The 25,681-nt window shown below is 38.8% G+C and overlaps 5 protein-coding genes across 7 annotated transcripts; all 5 read left to right on the forward strand.

The window, feature by feature from the left end:
- The first annotated feature begins 1,121 nt into the window (after positions 1–1,121).
- On the forward strand, positions 1,122–3,582 carry LOC106412807. The gene is made up of 2 exons (XM_048766778.1): positions 1,122–2,169; positions 2,237–3,582. Exons 1-2 carry the CDS (start codon positions 1,122–1,124, stop codon positions 3,580–3,582), a joined length of 2,394 nt encoding a protein of 797 aa, XP_048622735.1.
- A 188-nt stretch (positions 3,583–3,770) lies between these two features.
- Positions 3,771–7,593, forward strand: LOC125591397 (nucleolin-like). 3 transcript variants are annotated; one of them, XR_007327392.1, is made up of 4 exons: positions 3,771–5,124; positions 5,204–5,410; positions 5,492–6,927; positions 7,032–7,593. XR_007327392.1 is itself a non-coding variant. In XM_048765581.1 (3 exons), exons 1-3 carry the CDS (start codon positions 4,291–4,293, stop codon positions 5,591–5,593), a joined length of 1,143 nt encoding a protein of 380 aa, XP_048621538.1. In that variant the 5' UTR covers positions 3,771–4,290; the 3' UTR covers positions 5,594–7,593. The 3 variants fall into 3 exon arrangements, 1 of the variants encoding a protein (XP_048621538.1); XR_007327391.1 differs by having other exon boundaries at positions 5,492–6,486; positions 6,574–7,593; XM_048765581.1 differs by having other exon boundaries at positions 5,492–7,593.
- Positions 7,594–9,124: 1,531 nt separating this feature from the next.
- LOC125591879 lies at positions 9,125–11,143 on the forward strand. Its single transcript, XM_048766779.1, has 3 exons — positions 9,125–10,063; positions 10,148–10,773; positions 10,852–11,143. The coding sequence occupies exons 1-3, from the start codon at positions 9,125–9,127 to the stop codon at positions 11,141–11,143; spliced, it is 1,857 nt and encodes a 618-aa protein (XP_048622736.1).
- LOC125591398 lies at positions 10,893–12,366 on the forward strand. The gene is made up of 2 exons (XM_048765582.1): positions 10,893–11,324; positions 11,642–12,366. The coding sequence occupies exons 1-2, from the start codon at positions 11,220–11,222 to the stop codon at positions 12,254–12,256; spliced, it is 720 nt and encodes a 239-aa protein (XP_048621539.1). The 5' UTR covers positions 10,893–11,219; the 3' UTR covers positions 12,257–12,366.
- Positions 12,367–16,335: 3,969 nt separating this feature from the next.
- LOC125591880 lies at positions 16,336–17,172 on the forward strand. The gene has a single exon (XM_048766780.1). The coding sequence runs from the start codon at positions 16,336–16,338 to the stop codon at positions 17,170–17,172; it is 837 nt and encodes a 278-aa protein (XP_048622737.1).
- Positions 17,173–25,681: the final 8,509 nt, after the last annotated feature.

Below are 25,681 nucleotides of genomic sequence, written 5' to 3' on the forward strand. Positions count from 1 at the left end.
TATAAGGGGTAGTGAGAATAAGTAATGGTAACGAGAATGATTTTTTTGCCAAAATGGCATATCGAGTGAATGTCTTTTTTTATGCTTCGATCTCTTTTTTTTTTTATCTATTTTTATATCATTTGATCTCGGAGGATAACAAGTTAGCTCACAAGGTTTTTCACAAAGTGGATCACAAGTTGGCTCACAAGGTTGATGATCATGGGATGGATATGTTACTTATTGTGATATTCGTATTCAGCTGATTCTACTTTTTGTTGTGGACTTGGGTCACTTAGAATGCATCCGTTGTTGTCGCACGATAGTGTAGGATGCATTTTGTTTGTAACTTATGTGAGATAAGCTGTCAAACTTTGTTGGATTCTTTTTGTTGTACGTAATGTGCTTTTGTTAGTGTCTAATACGTCTTTGGTTACCAAAGACAATGAAAATAGCATGGTCAATGTCAAAGATACAAGAGCTCAAACATAAACATAGATTACAAATGAAACAAAGATGCAAAAGTTTAACAGAAACAGTTTTTCAAAAGAGACTAAGAAGAGCTTAACAGAAACATTTGTAAGATCAAGAATTGTGAGCTTGTTCGTTCTGAGCCAAGAGTGTGTTACACATGGTGATGAGTGTGTAACATAGTACGTTAAGTTTGTTACGGCGTGATGACGTGTCACAAACTTATGGAAGTAGAAGATATTGCTTTGGCGCGAAGCAAAGAAGATCTTCTGTTGACGATATTTTAGGAAGTAGAATATTGTCTTTCACGGGTACTTAACGAGGGAACCTAGAAGTGTTTTAGGTTAAGCGTTAAGAGAGTAATAGCTAGAGCAAGAAGTTTGTTCTTGTCGGCTACAGAAATCGAGTGAAAGGTTTTCAGCTTGGGTTTCTGTAATTTAGAGATTAGAAATTGGTCTGTCGCTAGTCGTGTGTGAGTGAGCATAAACCGGATTAAACAGATATAGGAGGATTGTTTAAAAAATTTCTAATATACAAGAAAGTGTTCTTGAAAGACTTGTGTACGGTTCATATTTGTGTGTCTCTGAACTTTTATTTGGTATCAGAGCAGGAAACCTCTGTGGTATCAAGTACTACTAACAGGTTGAGATCCTGCAGATTTCATGGACACCATGAAGGAACTCTTACACATTCATAAGCCTATCATGCTGGACAGTACCAACTTTGGTCACTGGAAAGTGAGGATGCAACACATCATCAGAGGAGTTGATGAAGATGCTTGGACGTCTATAGAAGATGGTTGGAGTGCTCCTACCGTTGTCTTGGAAGATAATTCTGTTGGTCCAAAGCCTAAAGACCAGTGGACTGATTGTGAGAAGAAAGCGTCTAAGTTCAACTCTAAAGCTCTAACTGTCATATTCTCGTCAGTAGATGTTGAGAAGTTCAAGATCATACAAGGATGTGAATCTGCCAAGCAAGTGTGGGATACGCTCATAAATCACTTTGAAGGAAATACCAGTGTGAGAAGGACACGCCTTGATCACCTAGCCTCCAAGTTTGAGAACCTGAGAATGAGTGATGATGAGCTGATTGATGGATTCATATGCAAGATCAGTGAATTGGCAAGTGAAGCGTCTGTTCTTGGCAAGAAGTATGAAGAAAAGGATTTGGTGAAGAAGCTGCTAAGGTGCTTACCACCACGGTTTGAAGCTTATAAAGCTGTTCTCACACTTGCTGTTGACACAGATGAGATGAAGTTTGATCAACTATCAGACATTCTGAAGGTGCATCATCTTGAGAAAACCGACCGACAATCTACTAACCAGAAAAGCATTGCCTTCACAGCTGAGTCTAAGGATGATGGTCGAGTCACTAAAATTGAAGAGAATCTGAGTTTAATGGCTCGAAACTTCAACAAGTTTGTCAAGCGTATGGAGAAAGGTGGTGGTAGATCCAATGGACGCTACCAAAAGAATGATGATGAAAGGGCCAGCTCTCAGCACTCAAAGCAGGATTCTAGCAAGAACACAAAGAAGTGTCATGAGTATAAAGGTTACGGCCACTTCAGAAGCGAGTGTCCCCTTGCTAAGAGAAAAGAGCAAAAATGTATTGAGTGTAAAGGCATTGGGCATACACGCAGTGAGTGTCCTAGCATTCTCAAGAAAGAGAAGTCTCTCATGTGCTTCAGTGACACTAAATCTGAAAGCGACAGTGACGAAGGTGAGCTGCACCTAAACTTCATGGCTCTAATTGATCAAGAAAGTGGAAAAGATTCTAATGCTTACAGCGAGGATGATGATGATCTTGAGCAAGATCTTGAAACTGAGTACAAGACTCTATTTGACAAGTTCTGATCTCAGTCATGAGAATCTCGAGCTTCTCAAGGAGAAAGCACTGCTGAAGGCTCAGATTAACATACTGGAACTTGATCAGCCTTCCACCAAGACAAAAGCTTACTCAATTGACCGAGAGTCGGATCAAGAAGTTCTTGCACTTAAGAGAGCGATGACAGAGCAGGAACGAGTTCGTAAGGAAGCTGAAGCACTCGTACAAAGGTTGAGCGATCTCTTAGTCGTAGAGACTGATCGAAGTAGGCTACTCGAAAGTCACCTAACTGAAAATCACAAGAAGTTTCGCATGCCCTCAGCTGGTACTGCAACTCTTGATCACATACTTACATTGGGACAGTGTCCGAGTCTCAACATCGGCTTGGGATATAAAGGATCTACCTCAAAGGCTACTGAAACGAAGTTTGTGAGGGAAGCTCCTAATGAAGAAAAGAAACCTGAAGAGAAAGGGGTCCCTGCTGAAAGAAACGAGAATGTCCTTCTTAAACCAAGAAGACGTGGAAACAGATGTCATTTCTGTGGGAAACGAGGACACAACGCTAGGTTATGTTACTTTCGAAGACGTCAGTATGAGAGGGCATGGAGGTTGAACCTGTGTTTCACCGAACCAACTGCTTACGGTTGCGTGTGGATAGCCAAACGTGATCTATATCCGAACTACAAAGAGAACACTCACTCTGAACTAAACACCGTTTCTGTTAAGTCACACACTGAAGCAGAACATGATCTTGTTTGCAACTTTGTGCGAGTACAAGTAGACACGGAGATCGTTAGTAATGTTGCTTATACCTCTGCTGAAGAAGCATCACAATCTCAACTTCCCTGGTATTTTGATAGTGGGTGCTCAAAGCATATGACTGGAAATGAAGACTATATTGAGAAGCTCGAACTCATCAGAGGTGGAAAAGTTACTTTTGGAGATGGAGGACAAGGCAAAATTCGTGCAATTGGAATAACCTCCAGACCTGATGTGCCTAAACTCTCAAACGTTTACTTTGTTGAGGGTCTCAAGGCGAATCTGATCAGTGTGAGTCAACTATGTGATAAAGGATTAAAGGTTATCTTTAACAGCAAGGAATGTCGCGCCGTTGATGCAAGAAACAATGTGGTGTTGAGAGGTATTCGTTCAGGGAACAACTGCAATTTTTGGAGACCTTCAAACGTGTGGTTTACGGCTACTGAATCCAAACTTGATCTCTGGCATAAGAAACTGGGTCACATGAACACCAATAGGCTTAGCAGACTCGTGAATGCTGAAGTAGTAAGAGGTGTCCCTGATTTGTAGAAACAGACAGAGACAGTATGTGGAGCATGCTGCCAAGCACTACAGGAAATGTGGGTATTAATAGCGTCGTAGCATAGCGTTTTTTGCTTCTCTGCTATTGTATATAAACACGGGCCTTTATAATAGCGTTTTTGAAATGTATATGCTATCTTTGTAGTCGCGGGAAAATAAAATAATTCAGCCGCATTAATTTGGTAAGTGGAGGCGCCTTACCATTGCAAATCAAAAACTAAATGCTATCGTATATGAAAAAATATATTAAAAATAACTTAAGTATTAATCGAAACCGAGACTTCATTCTCTTCACTTCACTCTCTTCACATTCCTCAAAATCAAAACCGACTCATCGAAGTTCTTCAGAGTTCTCTCGAGTCGAAGCTTCAATTGGTATGAGTTTCGATTTGATTCTGAGTTTAGAATAGAGACTGGTTCTCTCGAGTCGAATCTCTTTGATTTTGGGTTTCTCTTTGATTCAAATCTCTTTTCACATGCATGTCCGCGTTAACACATGATTCGATTTTGATTGTGGGTTTCGATTAGGTTTCGATTAGGTTTTGAATATGATTGTGGGTTTCGATTAGGTTTTGAATATGATTGTGGGTTTCAGTTTGATTTTGAATATGATTGAAGGTTTCGATTTGATTTTGGGTTTAGATTTTTTGATCGAATGGCTTGATTTGATTTTGGATTTGTTTATCAGTTTCAGAAATGGCAAAGACAAGAGGACAAGTTGGTTCTCGTCGGAGTAAACGTAATCAAGGCTTGGAGGTAGTAGATCAAGAGGACAAGGCACCGCAACTAAAAGTGAAGAAAAGAACAGCAAAGAAAACGGCTTCCCCTAAAAAGAATTTAGTTTTAACGCCAACGAGAAGAAGTAGTAGAATCAAGAAAGTGGCTGCTGAAGATGATTACATAGAAGATGTAACACCATCTAAGGATGATGAGGTAGAAGATGTTACACCTCCTAAGGATGATGAAGTACAAGATGTAACACCTGCTCAGGATGATGAAGTAGAAGATGATCAGGCTGAGAAGTCAATGTCTGAAGAAGATAAAGACGATGAAGAGGATGTCAATGGGAAAGAGGATGAAGAAGATGGCGATGTCAATGGGAAAGAGAATGAAGAAGATGGAGATCTCAATGGGAAAGAGAATGAAGAAGAACCGGCCAATATGGAAGATGATGGAGTTCTTAATGAGAAAGGGAACGAAGAGGAAGCTTGCGAAGAAGAAGCTCGCGATATGGAAGAAGATGGCACTGCGCAAGATGATGAGATTCCTAGTACTGAAGGAGTTGAGCTAGCAGGGGAGGAAGTTTCAAAAAAAAATAAAAGAGGACCTACAAAGTTGCGTAGAGTGGCTGAAAATCCCAATGATAAGATTATGGTCACATTCAATGACATTGGTGAGCATGTTGGACCTGGTTCAGTAACCCTATCGTCGTTTCTTGGTCCTCTTGTGAGGGAACATGTTCCGGTTACACTTGCCGATTGGAGAAAACTTGATGCAGCGACTAAAGCAACAATGTGGGAAGAAATTCAGGTTTGTATATATATTAGTATGTTTTGTTTAACCGCAAGATGAAATTATAAACATGTTTAACTTGATTATTGTGATGCAGGGGAGGTTTAACTTGCAAGAAGAGTGGCAGAAAGCTGTTATTTTCAAGCAGCTGGGAAATGTGTGGAGGGCTGGGAAGTCAAGGCTGGTGTCACAAGTACGTGTGGCGAAGACTGCAGCTGAGAGAATAGCTTTAAAACCGAGCAACATCCCATCCCTTCAACTGTGGAACACTTGGGTTAAGAGTAAGACTACCAAATCTTTCACAGTGAGTTATCTACAACTAAGTAAGTTTCATCCTTAAAGGTCATGTCTGATGGATATAATCAATGTCATATTTATATTGTAGGAAACGAGTAACAAGTACAGAGCGATGAGAAGAAATCAGATTCCTCACACCACCAGCCGCAAAGGAATGCTTCGTTTAGCTGATGATATGGTAAAAGAGTAGTCAAACATCTACATATTGTAGATCAGCTTGTTAGATTAAAATGGTAGTGAGATATGTTTGTTTTCATATAGAAAAAAAAGAGTAAAGACCCAAGTAAGGTGAGTAGATCCAAGGTTTGGATTGCGGGACACACTCATGCTGATGGCAGACCTGTGAAGCCCCAGTTTGCTGAGACTATTGTAAGCATTATGGAAGTTGTATATTGTGTATAGTTAATAGACTATGGCAATGAATGATTTTGTGTTTAAATGATTGTATCAGGAACAAATACAGTCACTTGACAGTCGGATGGACTCCACATCAGCTGCTGATAACATAAGGGAAGATGCTGTGAGCAAGGTTTTGGGAAAAGACAAACCTGGACGAGTAAGGGGCTTTGGTAGAGGGATTACAGCTAATAAGCTAGCATATCTTCGAGACGCTAAGATTGCAGAAATGAAAAGTGAGATTGAAGAGTTAAAGGGGATGGTGCGAGAATTAGCTGAGAAGAAGGTAATCCTTTTCATTACCTTTGGTGAATTAGTTTGAAGACATTTACGATTTCCGTTGCCTTTTCTCAGAAAAGTAATGTTGATGCTGAAACATCTGAGAGTAGTGTTGGATTCAAAGAAAGAGTCAGAGTACAAATACTGGATTGGATTGAATCAGAGGATGTTGTTGTTGGTGAAGGAGAATTCTGCTCTGCTGAACCGAAGTACAAAATTGGTCGTATACCAATTGGTCCTAATGCAGTGGCTATCGTAGTTAAGTATGCACTAAGCGCATCAGCTTCACTCTGGAGGCCTACTACGGATGTGTTAACTCTTGATGAAGCTGTGGGATACAAGATATCTTGGCCAATGGATAAAGTGATTTTGGATAAGGATCCAAACTGTTCTGAAGATTTATCTATGGTAAATTTTCAAATCTTGTTTTCTTCTTACAACAATTGAGTCATCTCTAATCATTACTAAAATTTCTAATTTCAAATCTTGTTTTAGCAAAGCAAGGAAGGTGAATATCGAAGATGCAAGATATATGATTGGACCAATGATGGGGACGAGGTCATTGCTGAAGGTCTCGTGTGCTCTTCAAAATCCAAAGACATGGTTAACAACATACCTCTGGGTCCCAATGCTGTTAGTGTCGAAGTAGTGAAGGTGTTCAATGATCAAGCATATTTGTGGAGGCCAACCGCTGATATGTTCTTGATTGGTGATGCACTTAGCGAGAAAATAGCATGGCCAGTCCTAAAGGTTGAAGTCATGCCTACACCTGCTACAGAAGTAACACCAACTAAATGTGCAGGGAAGAAAATAGCATCACCTTCGAAGCCAGCCAAGAAAAAAGCAGTGGTATGTAATTGACATGAAGTTAAATTTTTTTATTTGCCTGATGATTGATGTTGCGTCCTTGATTGATGTTGGAACTTGCTTCTGTCATCTTGTTTGAGTTGTAGAGTCCAGGCAGCACTAGTTCGACCAGAAGTCCGAAGCAGAAGTGCACTCTCTTGGATTGCAACAACTCTGGACGTAAGGTAGCTGAAGGAAGGGTAGCTTCAACGGATCCGAATGAGTTGTGCCACTTTGTACCCCTAGGTCCAAATGCAAGCAAGGTGTGGATTGATGTGGCTAAGATCGGTGATGCAAAAGTCTGGAGGCCAAATTCAGAGATTGAATACATATCTGATGCAATGGGTTCGGTTGTGGCATGGCCAAATGACAAAATCAAGTTTGTCTAAAATTGTCGTCTGAAACATTTTTCAAGTTGGTTCTCATCGGCTATGTATTTCTAGTGTGTGATCGAATGTTTAGGTACTTTTTTACTCGGTTGAAATCATGTATGATATTATGTAACAGTTAGCAGACAAAAAAACAAAAATTATGTGTTATATTATGATATAAGGTTATGTGTGAAAATGTTTAGCTTGTTAACCCCTATACCCTTAAGTGCATAATTTTACATTAAACCATAAGCTTTAAAAATTAAATCCACAGACGGGAAGACCAAAAATTAAAATCCTATACCCTAAAGTGAAATCCCTAAACCCTAAAGTACAAACCTATACCCTATACCCTAATTGTACTTGATTTCACAATTTTGTTCATTCTTAAAAGGATATTGTAATCTTAATTTCACAAAACTGATTAGTTATAAATTTTATAAACACTCATTTGTTCAAACCCTATACCCTAAGCCTTTGTACATACAAATAAGTAGTAGTGTTTATGAACATATGAGCTAGATTGATCAATCTTATAAAAGCTCACATAAAAAATTTATATTCATACAATTTTTTTTTTGTAAAATTGGAAAACTGAATATTTGATTTTTAAGATTTAATTTAATTTTTTTTTGCTTCAAAATCATATTTATATATTAATTTCCAGATTTCAAACGAAATTAATACCTTGAGCCAATAAGGAGTAACCTCCAAGATTGCAGACGTGGCAAACCATATGCCGATGGATGTGTCTTCCCAACTTCAATCTTAGCCATTCTTTTTATTTTTTGAGCCAATGAGGAGCAACTACTAAGATTGCACTCGGATTAATCATAGACCGTCCGATTTCTCTCCAAATCTTTGATCACAACCGTTCATTTTTTTCTGTCTCTGTTTGCACTCGGAAAATTTCAGAACACAACATCTCTCTTTCTGTCGAAACTCCTTTCTGTCTCGCGATCTAAAATCGAAAAAACCCTAAAGAAAGCACATGTATCTCTCGAGCTAAAATCAAACCAGCTGTTCCTGTATTCGCCGATTGAAAGTAAGCAAATGGATAAGTCGTGGATTTGGCTTCCAAGGTATAACCTAAAATCCCTCGATCTCATTTCTACTCGCCGATTGAAATAAAGCTAACTTCTTTTGTCTGATTCTTGTAGGAATAGCCACGAGTATTCAGAAGGAGCAACTAATTTTGTGAATTCGTCCGCAAAAAGATTGGGAAGTCTGTCTGAAATGCTATGCCCTTGTAGAGACTGCCGCAATCTGAGCCATCAGTCACTGGATAAAATTGTGGAGCATTTGGTGATTAGGGGTATGGATAAGAAGTATAAGAGTTCTCGTTGGAGTATTCATGGAGAAAAAAGAGATTCTGCAGAAGACAGTGTTCTTCAATATGAAACAGAGGCGTTTGATTTGTTTAAGACAATATTCTCCATGGACGAAGGTGGTCCAAACCCGACAACTGACAACGAAGACGATGAAGCACCAGAGGAAATTGAGTTTAAGAAAAAGCTCAGAGACGCTCAAACGCCATTATACTCGGATTGTCTCAAGCACACAAAGGTTTCAGCTATCATGGGACTTTACAGATTCAAGGTTAAAAGTGGTGTGTCGGAGAACTACTTTGATCAGCTGTTGGTTTTACTTGAGGATTTGCTACCTGAAGACAATGTTCTTCCCAAGAGTTTAGCTGCAATCAAAAATTTCTGAAGATCTTTGGGTTCGGCTACGACAGTATTCATGCTTGCAAGAATGATTGCATATTGTATAGGAAGGAGTATGAGAACCTAGAAAGCTGTCCAAGATGCAAAGTTTCAAGATGGGAAATGGATAAGCACAGTAATGAGTTAAAGGTGGGGATTCCGGCAAAGGTCCTTAGATATTTTCCAATCAAGGACAGGTTTAGGAGGATGTTTAGATCACAAAGGATGGCTGAAGATCTGCGTTGGCACTATACCAATGCCACTGAAGATGGTACAATGCGGCACCCTGTTGATTCTATCTCTTGGGCACAAGTGAATGCTAAATGGCCAGACTTTGCTGCTGATCCACGGAATCTTCGACTTGGGATTTCTACAGATGGGATGAACCCTTTCTCCATGCAAAGCACCAATCACAGCACATGGCCAGTGTTGTTAGTGAACTATAACACGCCTCCAACCATGTGTATGAAGGCTGAGAATATAATGCTGACTTTGTTGATCCCTGGTCCTACTGCTCCTGGTAACAACATTGATGTTTACCTAGCACCACTGATAGACGATCTAAAGGATTTGTGGGCTGAGGGTATTGAAGTGTATGACTCATTTGCGAAGGAGAACTTTAATCTCAGAGCCTTGCTGCTTTGGAGTATCAGTGACTATCCAGCCTTAGGAACACTGTCTGGATGTAAAGTAAAGGGGAAACAAGCCTGCAATGTATGTGGAAAGGATACACCTGCAAGGTGGCTTAAGTTTAGCCGCAAGTTTGTCTACATGAGTAACAGAAGGAGACTACCGCCTGGCCATCGTTACAGATATAAAAAAGCTTGGTTTGACAACACTGTGGAGGAAGGGAATGCTAATAGGATACAAACAGGCGCTGAGATATATGAGACACTACAAGCTTTTACGAATGATTTTGGTAGACCTCTAGAGAAGGAAAAAAAAAGGAAAAGACTAGAGTTGGAAGATGATGAGAGGTTACAAGAAGAAGAGTGTGAAGAATCAAATGAACTATGGCGGTGGAAGAAGAGATCAATATTCTTTGATCTACCTTACTGGAAGGTAAACTATAGTAACTGACCTATATTATCTGATTACTGGAAGAAGAGATCAATATGTCTAACAGTTTCTTGTTTAATGTGTTAGGAGTTGCCTGTTCGTCACAATATTGATGTTATGCACGTAGAAAAGAATGTGTCCGATGCTATATTGTCTCTGTTGATGCAAAGTGCGAAGTCAAAAGATGGGTTGAAAGCAAGAAAAGACTTAGAAGATATTGGAATCAGAAAGCACTTGCACACAGAGGTGAGGGGAAAGAAAACATACTTACCTCCTGCTGCCTACTGGTTATCGAAGAGAGAGAAGACCATTTTCTGCCAAAGGTTAGCTAAGTTTAGAGGCCCTGATGGTTATTGTGGTAATATTGCGAATAGTGTTTCAGTTAACCCTCCAAATATTGGTAGTTTAAAGTCGCATGATCATCATGTCTTAGTACAGAACTTGTTACCAGCTGCATTAAGAGGGTTGTTACATAGGGGTCCTAGGATAGCCATAAATAGATTATGCAGTTACTTCAACAGGTTGTGTCAGCGCATCATTGACCCAGAGAAACTTATATCCATGGAGACAGAGTTTGTGGAGACAATGTGTCAGCTGGAGCGCTTCTTCCCTCCAGCCCTTTTTGATATCATGTTTCACCTTCCACTACATTTATCAAGAGAGGCACGGTTGGGAGGACCAGTTCACTTCCGATGGATGTATCCCTTCGAAAGGTTTGATCAACATCTCTCTTCAATATATCCACTTCCCACAATGATGTTTGACTAATATTCATATTTCCTGAGTTATAGGTACATGAAAACACTAAAGGCTTTTGTTAAGAATTATGCAAGGCCAGAAGCATGTATGGCTGAGGCGTATTTAGCTGGAGAATGTGTTGCATTTTGTTTAGAGTTCCTTAAAGAATCAGTACCAGTTCAAGAAGCAGTTAATCGTAATGAAGATGTTGAGGCTGATAGAATGGTGGTTGAAGGCCGACCTCTGCAGAAGGGTATAGAGGTTACCCTGTCAGATAAAGATAGAGACATTGCACATCGATATGTGCTAATGAACATGGCATCTTTGGATCCCTTTCTTGAGTAAGTAATTCTCTATGTTTCTTCTACTTGTTTTACTCATAATTTCATTTTCATATACTGTTGTTTAATTTAAAATCAGGATGCATTTGGAAGAGTTGCAAGCTAAGGATGCTCGATTGGCTAAAAATGAAACTTTGTTATGGAAAAACCATACTGAACACTTTACAGAATGGCTTAAAAATAAGGTTACAAACTCCAAATTCTTTTCTTGATTATTATTGTAAATACTGGTTAGCTTGTTTGGTGATGACTGGTTAGCTTGTTTGGTGATGACTAGTTAGCTTGTATCATGATGCCTGGTTTGTATCTTGAAGAACATGTCCATATTTTAGCGAATTGATGTCTGAGTAGCTTATAGCTTGATGAAACTGTCTGGATTTTTAGTATTTTTATGACTGGTTAGCTTGTAGATTGATGATTGGTTTCGTGGTACATATTATCATGTTTTGATTATAATTTAAGTACCTCGGCTTGATGATAATCCTCTGATTTCCTGCGGCAGATTCATTTAGACTCAAAAGATAGTCATTCTAAGGAGATAAGGTGGTTGGCATTTGGACCAAGAAATGTTGCTTTAGCACATAAAGGATTCATCATCAATGGCCAACGGTTTCATACTGATGCGGTCAAGCTGAAGACACAAAACAGTGGAGTAACTTATGAAGCCTTTAGCATGTGTAGATCAAGTGCAAGAGATATGAGACAGGTCGCGGATATGATTACATACTATGGAGTGATAAAGGAGATTTTGGTCATCGACTATCACATGTTCAAAGTGCCACTCTTTAGATGCAACTGGGCAAACACAGCGAATGGTGTGAAGGAAGAAGATGGCTTCACTCTTGTTAACCTTCATATGAACCAAGCAGCCTATTTGAAAGATCCATTCATTCTACCTTCTCAAGCGAAACAGGTTTTCTACTCTAGGGAGGATGATGCTTCAAATTGGTATGTTGTTATGAGAGCACCACCTAGAGGTTATCATGAGTTGGAAACAGAAGAGGATTTAGGTGGTGCTCCTTTACCTGTCCAAGAAGTTGATGATATGGGTGATGATATGGATGATGATAGTGTATATGTTAGGGATGATTGTGAAGGTTTATTAGTGGTAGATTGATGATATGTTGTATGCTTGTGTGATGGTTTGTATGAATGTGATAATGTTGTGTTATGGGATTTGAATAATTATATTGATTTTTGGAATTTTAATAATTTATATTGTTTTTATTTCATATTTTCGAATTAATTATTTAAAAATCAATTCAATAATTATTATTAATTAATTTTGGGATAATTATAAAACTAATTAATAACACGAAACATTTACTATCTTTGCTACTAGGAAAAATCAAATTATTTGGTTCTAATAACATTTATTAAACGTTATTATAAATACTAACAATTGCGAACACAAAAGCGCTATTGTTATACACTTAGTAATAGCACAGAGGAAAATCGCTATTAAAAGGGTTGGACTTTTTATAACGGGTGATGTCAGAGCGTCCAAGGAAACGCTATTAAACCAAAATGATAGCGCTTTTCGTCCGCTATTACTAACCACATTTCCTGTAGTGAAGGAAAGCAAGTCAAGGCACAACACAAACAAATTTCAGAGATCAGATATACACGGATATTGGAACTGGTTCACATGGATCTTATGGGTCCTATAACACCTGAAAGCGTTGCTGGTAAGCGATATATTTTTGTATTGGTTGATGATTTTTCCAGGTACACTTGGGTTGACTTCTTACGCAACAAGTCTGATGCTCTTGAGAGTTTCAGAATCCTGGCTCTTCAACTCAAACAGGATAAGGGAGGAATCATTCAGATTAAGAGCGATCATGGGGGTGAGTTTCAGAATGAGCAGTTTGATAAGTTCTGTCACAGTCAAGGTATCCGTCATCAGTATGCCGCTCCGAGAAATCCTCAACAAAATGGGGTTGTGAAAAGAAAAAATAGAACATTGCAAGAAATGGCTAGAGCAATGTTGTGTTGAAACAGTGTTCCATCTGGCTTTTGGGCGGAAGCAAACAACACTGCGTGCTATGTGATAAATCGGGTCTATGTCAAGCCAAAGACCAAGACTACTCCTTATGAGATTTTCAAGGGTAAAACACCGAATCTGAGCCACATGCATGTGTTTGGATGCTTGTGCTACATTCTGAATGATAAAGAGCATCTGGGAAAGTTTGAAGTAAGAAGTGACATAGGGATGTTCCTAGGATACTCAGTGAACAGTTCAGCCTACAGTGTGTTTAATCAGCGTACCAAGTTTGTTGGTGACAATGTTAACGTCGTCTTTGATGATAGCATTGGATTCTAGGAGGCTCGAGTAACACAGATAATAGACAGTGTAACGCCAAATTCTTCAAGACAAGCTGAAAATGAAGCTGAAAATGAAGTGAAGGATGAGTCTGAAGAAGACAACGAACCTGAGATGACCAAGGTCGATCTTGATCAAGGAAAAGTACACAAAAACCACTCCTCGTCATATGTAATTGGCGGACTGTATGATGAAAAAGTTACAAGAAAGAAACAAATCAACTTCAAAGAGATGGTCAAGTTGGCGTGTTTCATGGTGAAAATGAATGAAGTGGAATGCTTTGTGTCACTTATTGAGCCCAAGAACATTCAGGAAGCATTAGATGATGAATTCTGGACTGAATCACGACTCCAAGTGTGGGTATTGGTACCAAGACCAAAGAATGTAAACATCATTGGAACCAAGTGGATTCACAAGAACAAGACTGATGAGGAAGGGAACGTCATTCGAAACAAGTCACAATTAGTTGGAAAGGGATACTCTCAGATTGAAGGAGTAGACTTTGATGAAACCTTCGCTCCAGTTGCGAGACTTGAATCAATACGACTACTGTTTGGTATAGCTTGCAACCTGAGAATCAAACTCTATCAGATGGATGTCAAGAGTGCCTTTCTAAACGGTGTATTACAAGAAGAAGCCTACGTAACACAACCAAAAGGGTTTGAGGATCCACATTTTCCGGATCACGTCTACAAACTCAAGAAAGCTCTTTATGGATTGAAACAAGCTCCACGAGCTTGGTATGACCGTCTGACGGAGTTCCTGGTACAAGCTGGTTTTCAAAGAGGTGGTGTGGACAAGACTCTTTTCATCGGAGAAGATGGAGATGATATGCTGATCATTCAAGTTTACGTGGATGATATCATTTTCGGAGGAACGTCTAAGCAAATGGTTGATGACTTCGTGAAGACTATGACAAAGGAGTTTGAAATGAGTATGGTTGGCGAACTGAGCTATTTCCTCGGACTTCAGATCAAACAACTAACCGATAGAATCACAGTGTCACAGAGTACCTATGCCAAAAATCTCATCAAACGATTTGGAATGCAGACAAGTAAGACTGCAAAAACGCCTATGAGCACAACAACCAAACTTTTCAGAGATACCGATGGGAAACCAGTTGATGAGAAACTCTACCGAGCCATGATTGGAAGTCTTCTTTACCTCACGGCAAGTCGTCCTGATCTATGCCTCAGTGTGGGGATTTGTGCTCGCTATCAAGCTAAACCGAAGGAGTCTCACATGAATGCGGTAAAACGTATTATCAAATACGTGAAAGGCACCCTTGACTTTTGTCCTCATTATACATTTGAGACTAATGTGAATCTTGCAGGTTTTTGTGATGCTGATTGGGCAGGTTGCTTAGATGACAGACATAGCACATTGGGTGGTTGTTTTTTCTTAGGAAACAACATGGTCTCGTGGCATAGCAAGAAACAAAACTGTGTCTCTCTTTTCATAGCAGAAGCTGAGTACATTGCACTAGGAAGCTGTTGCACTCAACTCCTTTGGATGCGACAAATGCTTGTTGACTACGATATCACCTCTGCTCCCATGCTTGTTCATTGTGATAACATGAGTGCTATAAATCTGTCTAAAAATCCAGTTCAGTATTCACGTACTAAACACGTGGATATAAGACATCACTTTGTGAGAGAGTTGGTGGAAATGAGGATTGTGATTTTAGAGCATGTCCCAACAGAGAAACAACTTGCGGATCTCTTTACCAAACCACTAGATTACAACACCTTTCTGGGTCTTAGAAAGGCGTTGGGAATCATGGAACTTTGATTAAGTCCTGAAGAAGGGGGAAGAGTCACTGTAAAAATGTTGGACTCTATGCTTCGATGCTACCCCCTCACTAACACCTTGAGTCAACAAGTTCTACTGTGTAAGTTCTGTCACCTGACTCTTGTTATCTCGCTTTTCTGATTCACTAGTGAAGGGCACTCATCTTGAACTGAGATGTTATCCCATTTCACGTTTGAGCCATTGATCACTGCCTGGATTGAATGAGGAAACACATAAGGGGATGAGTGTTACATAAGAAGAAATGTGGGTCACGCAAAAGTGTCAAAGGTAAGGCTCATATGTAACGTCATGAAAGAGGTATGTGACTCAAAAAAAAAAAAAAAAAAAAAAGGAAGGCCCGGAATGATAGATACTCGTTTTGGAGCTGGGTGTTACCCCCACTTTGTCTCTGATTTTGATCACTATCTTGACTGGGCAGGTATGTTACCAATCTCTTGGGATACATGTTTTGGACCAGGGTGTTACCCCACTTTGTCTTTGGATTCCATCTCTTTCCTAGAATTAGAATTGTGTATTAATTGCCTGTTGATAAAACGTGAATGTCTGTGAGTTGGAGAGACAGACACACAAGAATCCTAACGTGTGTTTCCAGACCATACAGCTGAGTGAGAAAACAGAGTTGGGTTGACTGAATGAACACAGCAGAATCTCGTTTCTGACAGCTACTCGGATGAGAAATAGCTACAGACTTGGGTTGACTCATTGATTTCAATAAAAACTGTTTTGGTAGCTAGATGTGTGGTGAAATCGTTCTTCAGTGACTATACCCCCGAGATGCAGGCATCATACCCATCGATGTCTATGTGTATAAGGCTGGCTATCATCACAATTCTCATGACTTCCGTACTCTCATACGAATGTAAGTGAAGTTTATGCTCCTGATTACATGCATGAGTTACACATAAGTTTTATTGCATCACACACAGTGTATTATTTGCGATTATTTTATTTGAGCCGAGTTACTTTATTTGGGGCTAATGTTTTAAATTGAGTGAAATTAGGTCATCGGTTGTGTTACTCTCAAAAACAGTTTCCGACACATCTCACTCCCAAATCAAAACATGAAACGCACCCGAAGAAGCTCCCGATTGTCTGAGAGAGAAACATCTACTCCGGCTCCCTCCGCCGCTGGTCCTTCCGGATCTTCCCGCAAACGAATCCGGAAGCAACGGCGAGAGATCACTCCGCCGCCGTCTTCTCCGCCTGCTGCAAATAAGTCTTCCTCATCTACCGACGACGAGGTTGAAGCCTTTCAACCCAAAGAGCCGCGTTATCAAGCAAGCCGTGCTATCTTCCAAGCACGAAATCAAGAAAACCCCGAGATGCTTCATTCCAACATCACTCCGTTCTCGAGTCGCTTCGTCACGAGCAATTCGGCTGAGAGGTATGAAAAATTGGCTCCACGTGAGTTTGTGATTCAACAGAGGTTAGATGTGAATGATGAGAACTTGTTTGATGTGAAACAGGTGGTAGTTAGGTCGGGTTTGATCTACACTCTGATTGATAGTGATTTGTTTCACCCTAATGTGGTGAAAGAGTTTATTGCCAATTTGGGTGCTGCTGAGGATAGAAGAAATGGTGTTGCTGTGTTTCTTCGTGGGTCTATGGTTGATTTCTCGCCTAGCCTGATTAATGCTCTGTATCTGGTTCCGGGATTTGAAGAAGATCATGACTACATGGCCGCAGACATTGATCGAGTGTGCTCGTTTTTGACGGATAATTGTGTGCAGTGTTGGGAAGCCATGAGCTCCAAGTATCTGACCCCGACGAATCAAGTCCTTTACAAACTAGTGTTCTCAAATTGGGTTCCCACCATCAACTACACGTCAATGAACCAGGAACGACTCAAGTTTCTCTATATGATTCATCATCAGCTTTGCAGCTTTGACTTTGGTTAGATGGTCTACGATCAAATCATCACATAAGCATCATCACAGAAGCTTTGACTTTGGTTAGATGGTCTACGATCAAATCATCAGCTTTGCAGCTAACATCAACATTGACAGGTCTCGGAGGATCATTTTCCCTACATTGATTCAGCAAGTTATTGACTATCAACGTATAGTGCTGTCATTTGAAGATGATGAGGAGTATACTGGGTATCCGAATCTGGTTGTCAAAGACAAAAAGGCAGGCAGAGGGCAAGGGGCTGACTCAAGATCCGTGGATCTTCTGGCTGACATTAAGCGAACCATAGCTGATCTTAAAAGCATTCGGATTCGCTTGAGGAGTAAGGGTGTAGTACTTGTTGAACTTTTTTTCTTGAATTCTATGAGTTTATGACCTTATGTTTTTATCTTAATGTGCATCTACTCAGGGGGAGAATATCCACAATATCCTCGTCAAACCCCACAGTATGAGGAGGAAGATGAAGTGGAACTGGATAGTGAAGAGAGTTTCTAATGAGTGAATCTATTGTTTCTTACTCTACGCACTATGTACTGAACCTAGATGTTGTAGTCTGCATCGTACTATTGTTTTTGCTTCTGTTTGCTTGTGTGATTTGAAACACTTAATTTCTTAAGTGTGTGGTGTTTTCGCTTTCTCGTATCTTGTGGTATGATGGTAGACTAATCCTTATGCTTGATATGGAAGATTGTCTTTTGTGTTGAGCTTTATTGCAACAGGTTGAGTAGGTTGTCACATTCAGATAAAAAGGGGGAGAATGTAAGCTCAAGAATTGTGAGCTTGTTCGTTCTGAGCCAAGAGTGTGTTACACATGGTGATGAGTGTGTAACATAGTACGTTAAGTTTGTTACAGCGTGATGACGTGTCACAAACTTATGGAAGTAGAAGATATTGCTTTGGCGCGAATCAAAGAAGATCTTCTGTTGACGATATTTTAGGAAGTAGAATATTGTCTTTCACGGGTACTTAACGAGGGAACCTAGAAGTGTTTTAGGTTAAGCGTTAAGAGAGTAAAAGCTAGAGCAAGAGGCTTGTTCTTGTCGGCTACAGAAATCGATTGAAAGGTTTTCAGCTTGGGTTTCAGTAATTTAGAGATTAGAAATTGGTCTGTCGCTAGTCGTGTGTGAGTGAGCATAAACCGGATTAAACAGATCTAGGAGGATTGTTTAAAAGATTTCTAATATACAAGAAAGTGTTCTTGAAATACTTGTGTACGGTTCATATTTGTGTGTCTCTGAACTGTGAACATTCTAAAACAGTCTTGAGACAAAGATACAAGAGCATAAGAGATGAGATAGACAATTACGATTACAACCAATATCAAACAAAAGAATCGATAACATGTCTCAGTATTCTTATCTCCAACTTCGTCCAAATAACAGCCTCTATTAAGTCATCAATCACCTTCTTGAAGCAATCAACCTCGATATTCATATTGTAAATCTCAGATAGAATGTTCTCAAGCGTTGGAAGTGAATCTTAAACACTGCTCTTCAAGCTTTCCAAAATATTGTTTCCCAAAGGAATCAAACTTATCTCTTTCTCTCAGTTTTGGCTTGCAATAGTTACGTAGGAGAAAAGTATTCTAAGAAGAAGAAATGAAATCAAATTACAAAGAAGACAAGAATATATGAAATCGAGTTGCAGATAAGAGACGAAGAGTTGAAATTGTATTGGGGGCTAAGGTTCAAGAGTCGGTTTGGGGAGTTTTATAAATCTGTTCTATTTTTAGAATGGCACCGTATAAAGCCTCTGTAAACAGTTAATAGACGTTTGACTAAAAAATTAGTTGACCAAAAGTAGTGTATCTTATATGGCTTGGTCAACTTAAGTTTATGATTTATATTGATTAATTAAAAGTCTGTAGTTTTTTTGGCAAATCTGTGAAAGTTTAGTATTAAAATGTCTGATATAGAAGCTAAATACTTTATTTTCTCGAGTTTTCAAAGGACGGTACTTCAAGAATGTATCACCCTGGGAACCGATTAGATCATATTTTCCGTCATATGACTGGCAGAGTATTGTATCAGCTAGATCTCTGGTTATCAAAGGATTAATTAAAACGGTGGGATCAGGATCATCTATGCTAGTATGGAACGATCTGTGACTCCCAACCACTCGTCCGAAACCAGCAAATAAAAACCAACATAACATTTACCATGACCTCACAGTAGATTCTCTCATTGATTTAGCTTCGCGAACTTGGAACTTGCAGGAAATTCAGGCTTTGGTGGATCCCTAGGATGCAAAAATCATCGAAAAGCATACCACTAAGCATGACCCAAATGGTGGATAGAGATGGATGGCATTTCACAAAAAAAATGAGAAATATACGGTCAAATCAGGATACCAAGAAGAGCGGGTTTACCCAGACAAGGAAAAACCACCAGTGGTGTTTGGACCCACAATTGATATATTGAAAGTGTTCCGCTGGAAAGTACGGTGCCCACCGAATATTATGCATTTTTTTATGGCAATTAGTGTCAGGGTATATAACAGTTAAGAAAAATCTGCAAGTGAGAGTGATACAAGGGGATACATGTTGTGCCAGATGCGGAGCTTCAGAGGAATCGATAAACCATGTAGTTTTTGAATGCCTTCCAGCACTTCGGGTTTGGGCGCTCTCAAAGATACCATCAAATCCAGCCATTTTTTCAAATAGTTCTCTCTTCACAAATATGGATCATCTCTTTTGGAGAGTTCTCCCACATATGAATGATCATCAGGTAACCGATAGCAAGAAATTGCATGATTCGGTAAAGCCGTAATCACTGATTTAATGATCACTTCCTTTCCGCCTTTTGTGAAAAATTTAAAAGTCCACCCATTAACTCTATTGTTTAAGCGATCTTGGAGAAAGCTAAAAACTTGGATCTTTGATCCCCCCAAGTTTTCTGGTAAACCAAGGTAGAATCTCATTCCTCCAAGATTATGAATGCCCAAAATATCCCTTAATTCCTGTCTGACGGATTCTTCGATCTTATGTCCAAATTGAATTGAAGACTTATCAAAATTTATTAGCTGCCCTGAAACTACCTCATATTCCTTTAAAATTCTGAGGATGGTTTGACACTCTTCCTTTTGAGCTTTGCAGAAAAATAGACTATCATCCGCAAAAAGCAAATGAGATATCGATGGGCAAGCTCTAGCCACTTTCATTCCCGTTAGTTGTTTCCCTCTCTCTGCCTTTTTTATATTTGTAATCAAAGTCTCAGTGCAGAGAATAAATAAATACGGTGAAAAAGGATCTCCTTGACGTAAGCCTCTATGTGGAACAATGAGGCCACGTGGTCGACCATTTATAAGAACCCGATATTGAACCGAGGAAATACATTTCATCATCAATTTGATCCAATGTAGATCAAAACCCATTTTCTGCAATAAGGCCTTAATAAAGTCTCATTCCACCCTATCGTACGCTTTGCTCATGTCTGTTTTAATTGCCATATACTTTCCTTGACATGCTTTATTGGTCCGTAGTCCGTGGAATATTTCCTGAGCGATGAGAATATTATCCGAGATTAACCTTCCTGCCACGAATGCTGATTGAGTTTCAGATATAAGTAAGGGAAGAAAAATTTTCAACCGCTGACACAAAACCTTCGAAATAATTTTATATCCACAAATTACATAGACTGATTGGTCTGACCTCCGTCATCCTTGTGGGTCTCTCCGTCTTTGGAATCATACAAATATTAGTAATATTTATTCTTGCATCCATTTCTTCTGAAACCAAAAAATTATTGACCATTTCTACCAAATCATTCTTAATAATATGCCAGGAGTGTTTGAAAAAAAGGGCGGTCATGCCGCCCGGTCCTGGTGCCTTTTCGGGATGCATCATAAACAACGCCTCTCCGACCTCCTCCTTCGTCGCTAGCCGCATTAATCGTTGATTCATCTGAGGAGTAATTCCAGGTATAACTTCTGCCAGAAAACTATCAAATTCCGATGGGGAGGTTGTACTAAAAAGATCTTCGAAATAATCTACTGCCACCTTTTCCACACCATTATCCTCTGTAATCCAATTCCCATCAACATCATGTAAACCAACAATTCTATTACGACCCCGTCTTTGCTTGGTTAAAGCGTGATAAAATTTTGTGTTAAGATCCCCAGATGAGTACCACATGTTCCTACTTTTCTGGTGCCAGTAGTCTTCTTCATTCTTATATGCCTCTTGTAATTTTCTAGACACCTCCAAAATATCCTCTTGTGACGTGGCATTATCTGTTTGGACTTCTTCAAGCGCTTGGTGTAACTCATTTTTTTTTATTTCCCATAAGGTGGATTATTTTTCTGCCATTTAGCAATTTCATGGCGACAATTGCTATTTTTTTCCACAATACCCTCTGTTCTTCCTTCTACTCCTCCGTCGTTGGATTCTGCCCAACCCATTGTAATCGAATCCAGTAGGCCCGCTTGTCCAATCCATCTCTTATCAAACCGAAATTGTCCTTTCCTCCTGGGAACTTTGTCGTCTAGATAAGCCACCACCGGCCGATGATCAGAGGCCACCATCCCCAGGTATTCTGTAAAAGAGCAAGGAAATAACGTATGCCACTCTTCATTTGCTAAAGCGCGATCCAAACGACATCGGACCATCACCGCCCCATTCCCTTTTCCTCTTCTCCCTTGCCATGACAATTTATTTCCCCGAGCCGGAAATTCTAATAAGCCACTATTCGTATCATATTATTAAAAGGAATAAATGAATCCGCACTCCTTATAGATCCTCCTTCTTTTTCATGATTTCCAGTAATCTCATTTAGATCACCAATAATGAACCAGGGTTCGGACTCGCCAGACCATATCTAGTTATGCGCTCCCATACTTGTTCCCTCATTTGTTGAACTGGGTCCCCATATACAAAAGTAAGATACACCTTCTTGCCTAGAGCCTATGCTTCCACATCAATCATTCGGTTACTAGAATATAATACCTTCACCTGATACTCATTATTGTAAAAAAGCGCTAATCTCTCACTTCTTCCCATTCCACTGTGACCAAATTATCATAACCAAAGTGCGCCTGAAATTTTTAGACAAACTCTGATTCTTGCTTTGTTTCTGCTAAAAATAGAAAGTCCGGTTTATGTTTATCTCTTATCTCGCTTAGATAACTTATAGTCCACTTACTACCCATTCCTCGGCAATTCCAACTTAATATTCTCGTATAAAAAATTTGTTCTTCATTCGCTCCGAAGAGCCAAATCGCTGGGTAATGGTCCCATATTTCCACAAACCACCTAATATCCTTTCTTTGTGCCCTGAACCATTTCACTGTACTCCAAGAAAATTTAAAAACTCCTTTTTCCCATATTTACCATTTTCGTTCTTTACAAAAGACGCATAACGTACAAGAACTTGAGACAATGGAAAAAACTTAGTCCTTGCTACTATTAACATAATTAGGAAAAGACCAATCTTTATACTAATCTGAACATTAAAACCACATGACCTCCATTCCAAGCAACCTCGTATCCCAAAAAGTTGATTTTTGAAAAAAGTTAAACTCTATATGACACCACAGCTCCATCAATATAATCACAAATAAAGCTTGTCCTTTATAACACCAGTTGTACGATTTGATAGAGTACATGTATAGAATGCATCCATAATAATGCCAAAAAGCCAAATAAAATGGAAAGTGATCCGATCTTGTTCCCTGCATCCAAACTGAAACCGACTTTGGTTTGATGAGACCAAAGACCGGCTCTGTAATAAAACCTTATTGAGGAGCACTATCATACTCCCACCACTCTGATACCCACGCACAGACCAAGGTCCTTCCATCCAGCATATACAATACCAATTCATGACATTGCATTCCAACTTCCATATCCAAAGAAAATCCACACAAATACAATAAACACCAATAGAGCCAACTTTATTCCAAAGGACAATCTGATAATCAAACCATATAAAACCAAAATGGCCAACATAATGCCAAATAAAATTGAAACCAATAATCAAATAGATGCTTTTAGCCAAAGCAATACCATTCTCCACATTCTCATTCTCAATATGCTCATCTATACCACATTCCAGCTCCATAGATTTCGAAATTACCTCATTGGATTTGAACACCAAAACATAGTAATACCAGAAACCAAAAAAGCCATTTTTATTCCAAATCGAGATCGTATAAAGAGATCTCGGAGGTAACAAAATCAAACCATGAAGCCATGAGATAACAAGGATAAAGTAACTAAAACTTCTCAATGAGCTTATTAAAAAACTAAAAACGAAACAACCAGAGCGTTCCATCTGCTCACTTAACTCTTCTTCAGTAACCTGTAATTCCATAAACATTAAGCTTTGAAAGCTGTGTTTGAAATTTCATCAGTTTTATTTTGGGGTTTGAGGGACCCTATCCCCGCAGCTACCGACTGTTTAAACAAAACCGTGTGTGCGCCCTTCTTCTTCTCTGCAACACCAACATTTACTTCCTTCCCCTCAGCATCTTCCTCTTTAATCTCTTCTAACTCTAGGTTCTGGAACTCATCCCCAAAATAAAACTGATGAAATTTCAAAGCTTTCCATGTATATGTAGCGATGAAGAATCTCCCCAAACTCGTTAGTAATCATCTTGGATTTCGTTTTAAACAGAACGAAAATCATACCCTGAATATCCTTAATTTGACAATAATCCTTAGACCCCAAAACTTCCCTTGATTTCTCAAATCTCTTGCGAGATCTGAAAGATTTTGCCCTGCAGAAACTTCCTTTTGCTTCCATCGATTCCCAAAAACACACTGATGCTGATGATCTATCCATTGAAGACCCTCGATAGCCCAAAGACTCCCCGGATCCCACCGTTGACGACCCATTCAACCCTCATACACAATCGCCGTCGCCATCACTTCACCATACAATTTTTAATATAATTCACGTAATCTTTTTACAAGTAAAATAGATCATATTAGTAAAATAATTTATAAGTAAATAAATGGGCCAGTGTATTCATTAGAATAAACCTATAAACATAAGCTTTCAGATTAAATGGTTAAGATCATTTACAAAGTAAATAAATGGGCCTCCACTTAGTATTTCTTTAGATTAGGGTTTAGTTCGGTTTAAATTTGGACTTGGTTTGAATTATTTTGATTTAGTTTATTTGGATATTAAAAAACTTTAATCAAAATTAACCCAATTAATTTAGTTAATATTATTATTTTTAAACATACATGTAATTTTTCTGTCTTGATATTAATGTGAGATTCACATTCATTTATTTTATTTTTGTTGTGTTTCTTCTATGAGATAGTTATACTCGAGGCTAAGATAGCTTAGACGGTTCAGATTGCCTATTAACGCTGGAATCTCACCTCGGAGATCGCACCCCACAAGGTTTCAGGTGACGAAGATAGTGGAGTCTCTAAAGGCTAGTATTCGATTTCAAAGAGGTGTTGAGAGATGTGTCATGAAGGTCAAGGGATATTACTGGTAATTTAAATGGCTAAAACTTGGTTTATTATAATTTTTATTTTCACAAATTTATGTTGATAATCTTTTAGTTTCATCAAATATTATGAATATACTTTTAATTATCTTATGTTATTATAAATATTATAAGTTTTCAAATTCACCTAATTGTAACTATTTATATTGTTTAAGTTTTAGTATTATTCAATAAATAATTTAATAAACACTTAAAATATGAGAATAATTTTTCAGTGTGCATAATATCTATTACTGTCTTATTTTTGTAAAATATATCATGTAATTGTATTTTAATTGTTTTGACTATTTGTTTACTTCAATTTTTTTTAGTAACGAAAAGCATGATAAAAAGTTAAAACATCTATACAGTACCTAAATATCTAACTTTGGCAAATTTCCTTCTGTTAGTAAATGAAAGCTCCAAACCATCGTCAAGCTGTAAACAAAAAAAAATAGAATTCATTTGTGACCGAAGCAAATAGTGAACACATCTCGAGTGTTATAATTCCTCAAACCTCGACAAAAAACTTTGAACTTATGACCACTCCTCTGATTACTTTACAGCAGATCTATACAAACAATGTTTTATTTCATTTCTATGAACTTATATAAGCACAGATGTAATGACTTAACAGAAAGTTCCATAAAACTTCACCTTTTGTACTTAGTAACTGCAACGCCTTTGATGTATATAGTACCAGCCAAACCTGAAGAAACCCATCAATAAAGCTCAACATTTTCACTCCTTTCAACCTCAAAGTTATAAGGGTGGAGACTTTAACATGAGCAATCATGCGTTGGTACTTAGACGATACAGAGCAAAACCCAAAACTTGTTTCAGAGATATTACCAAATTGAAAAGGCGGAAATGTCGGAGAATCTAACTCGAGCCAGATTTTCCTGAGGATTGAGATTTCGAAATCAAATGGCGAGATTCCGTCGATCACTTTGGTGTCTTCGGTGTTGATGAATCGATTGATCTACTTTCTCAGATAATTCCACCTCTATTGCTTTCTCCGCCGCGTCTACCTCCGGAAGCTCCGGCCAAATAACC

Source organism: Brassica napus, chromosome C8, assembly GCF_020379485.1.
Source record: "Brassica napus cultivar Da-Ae chromosome C8, Da-Ae, whole genome shotgun sequence".
NCBI classification, from domain to species: Eukaryota; Viridiplantae; Streptophyta; class Magnoliopsida; order Brassicales; family Brassicaceae; genus Brassica; species Brassica napus.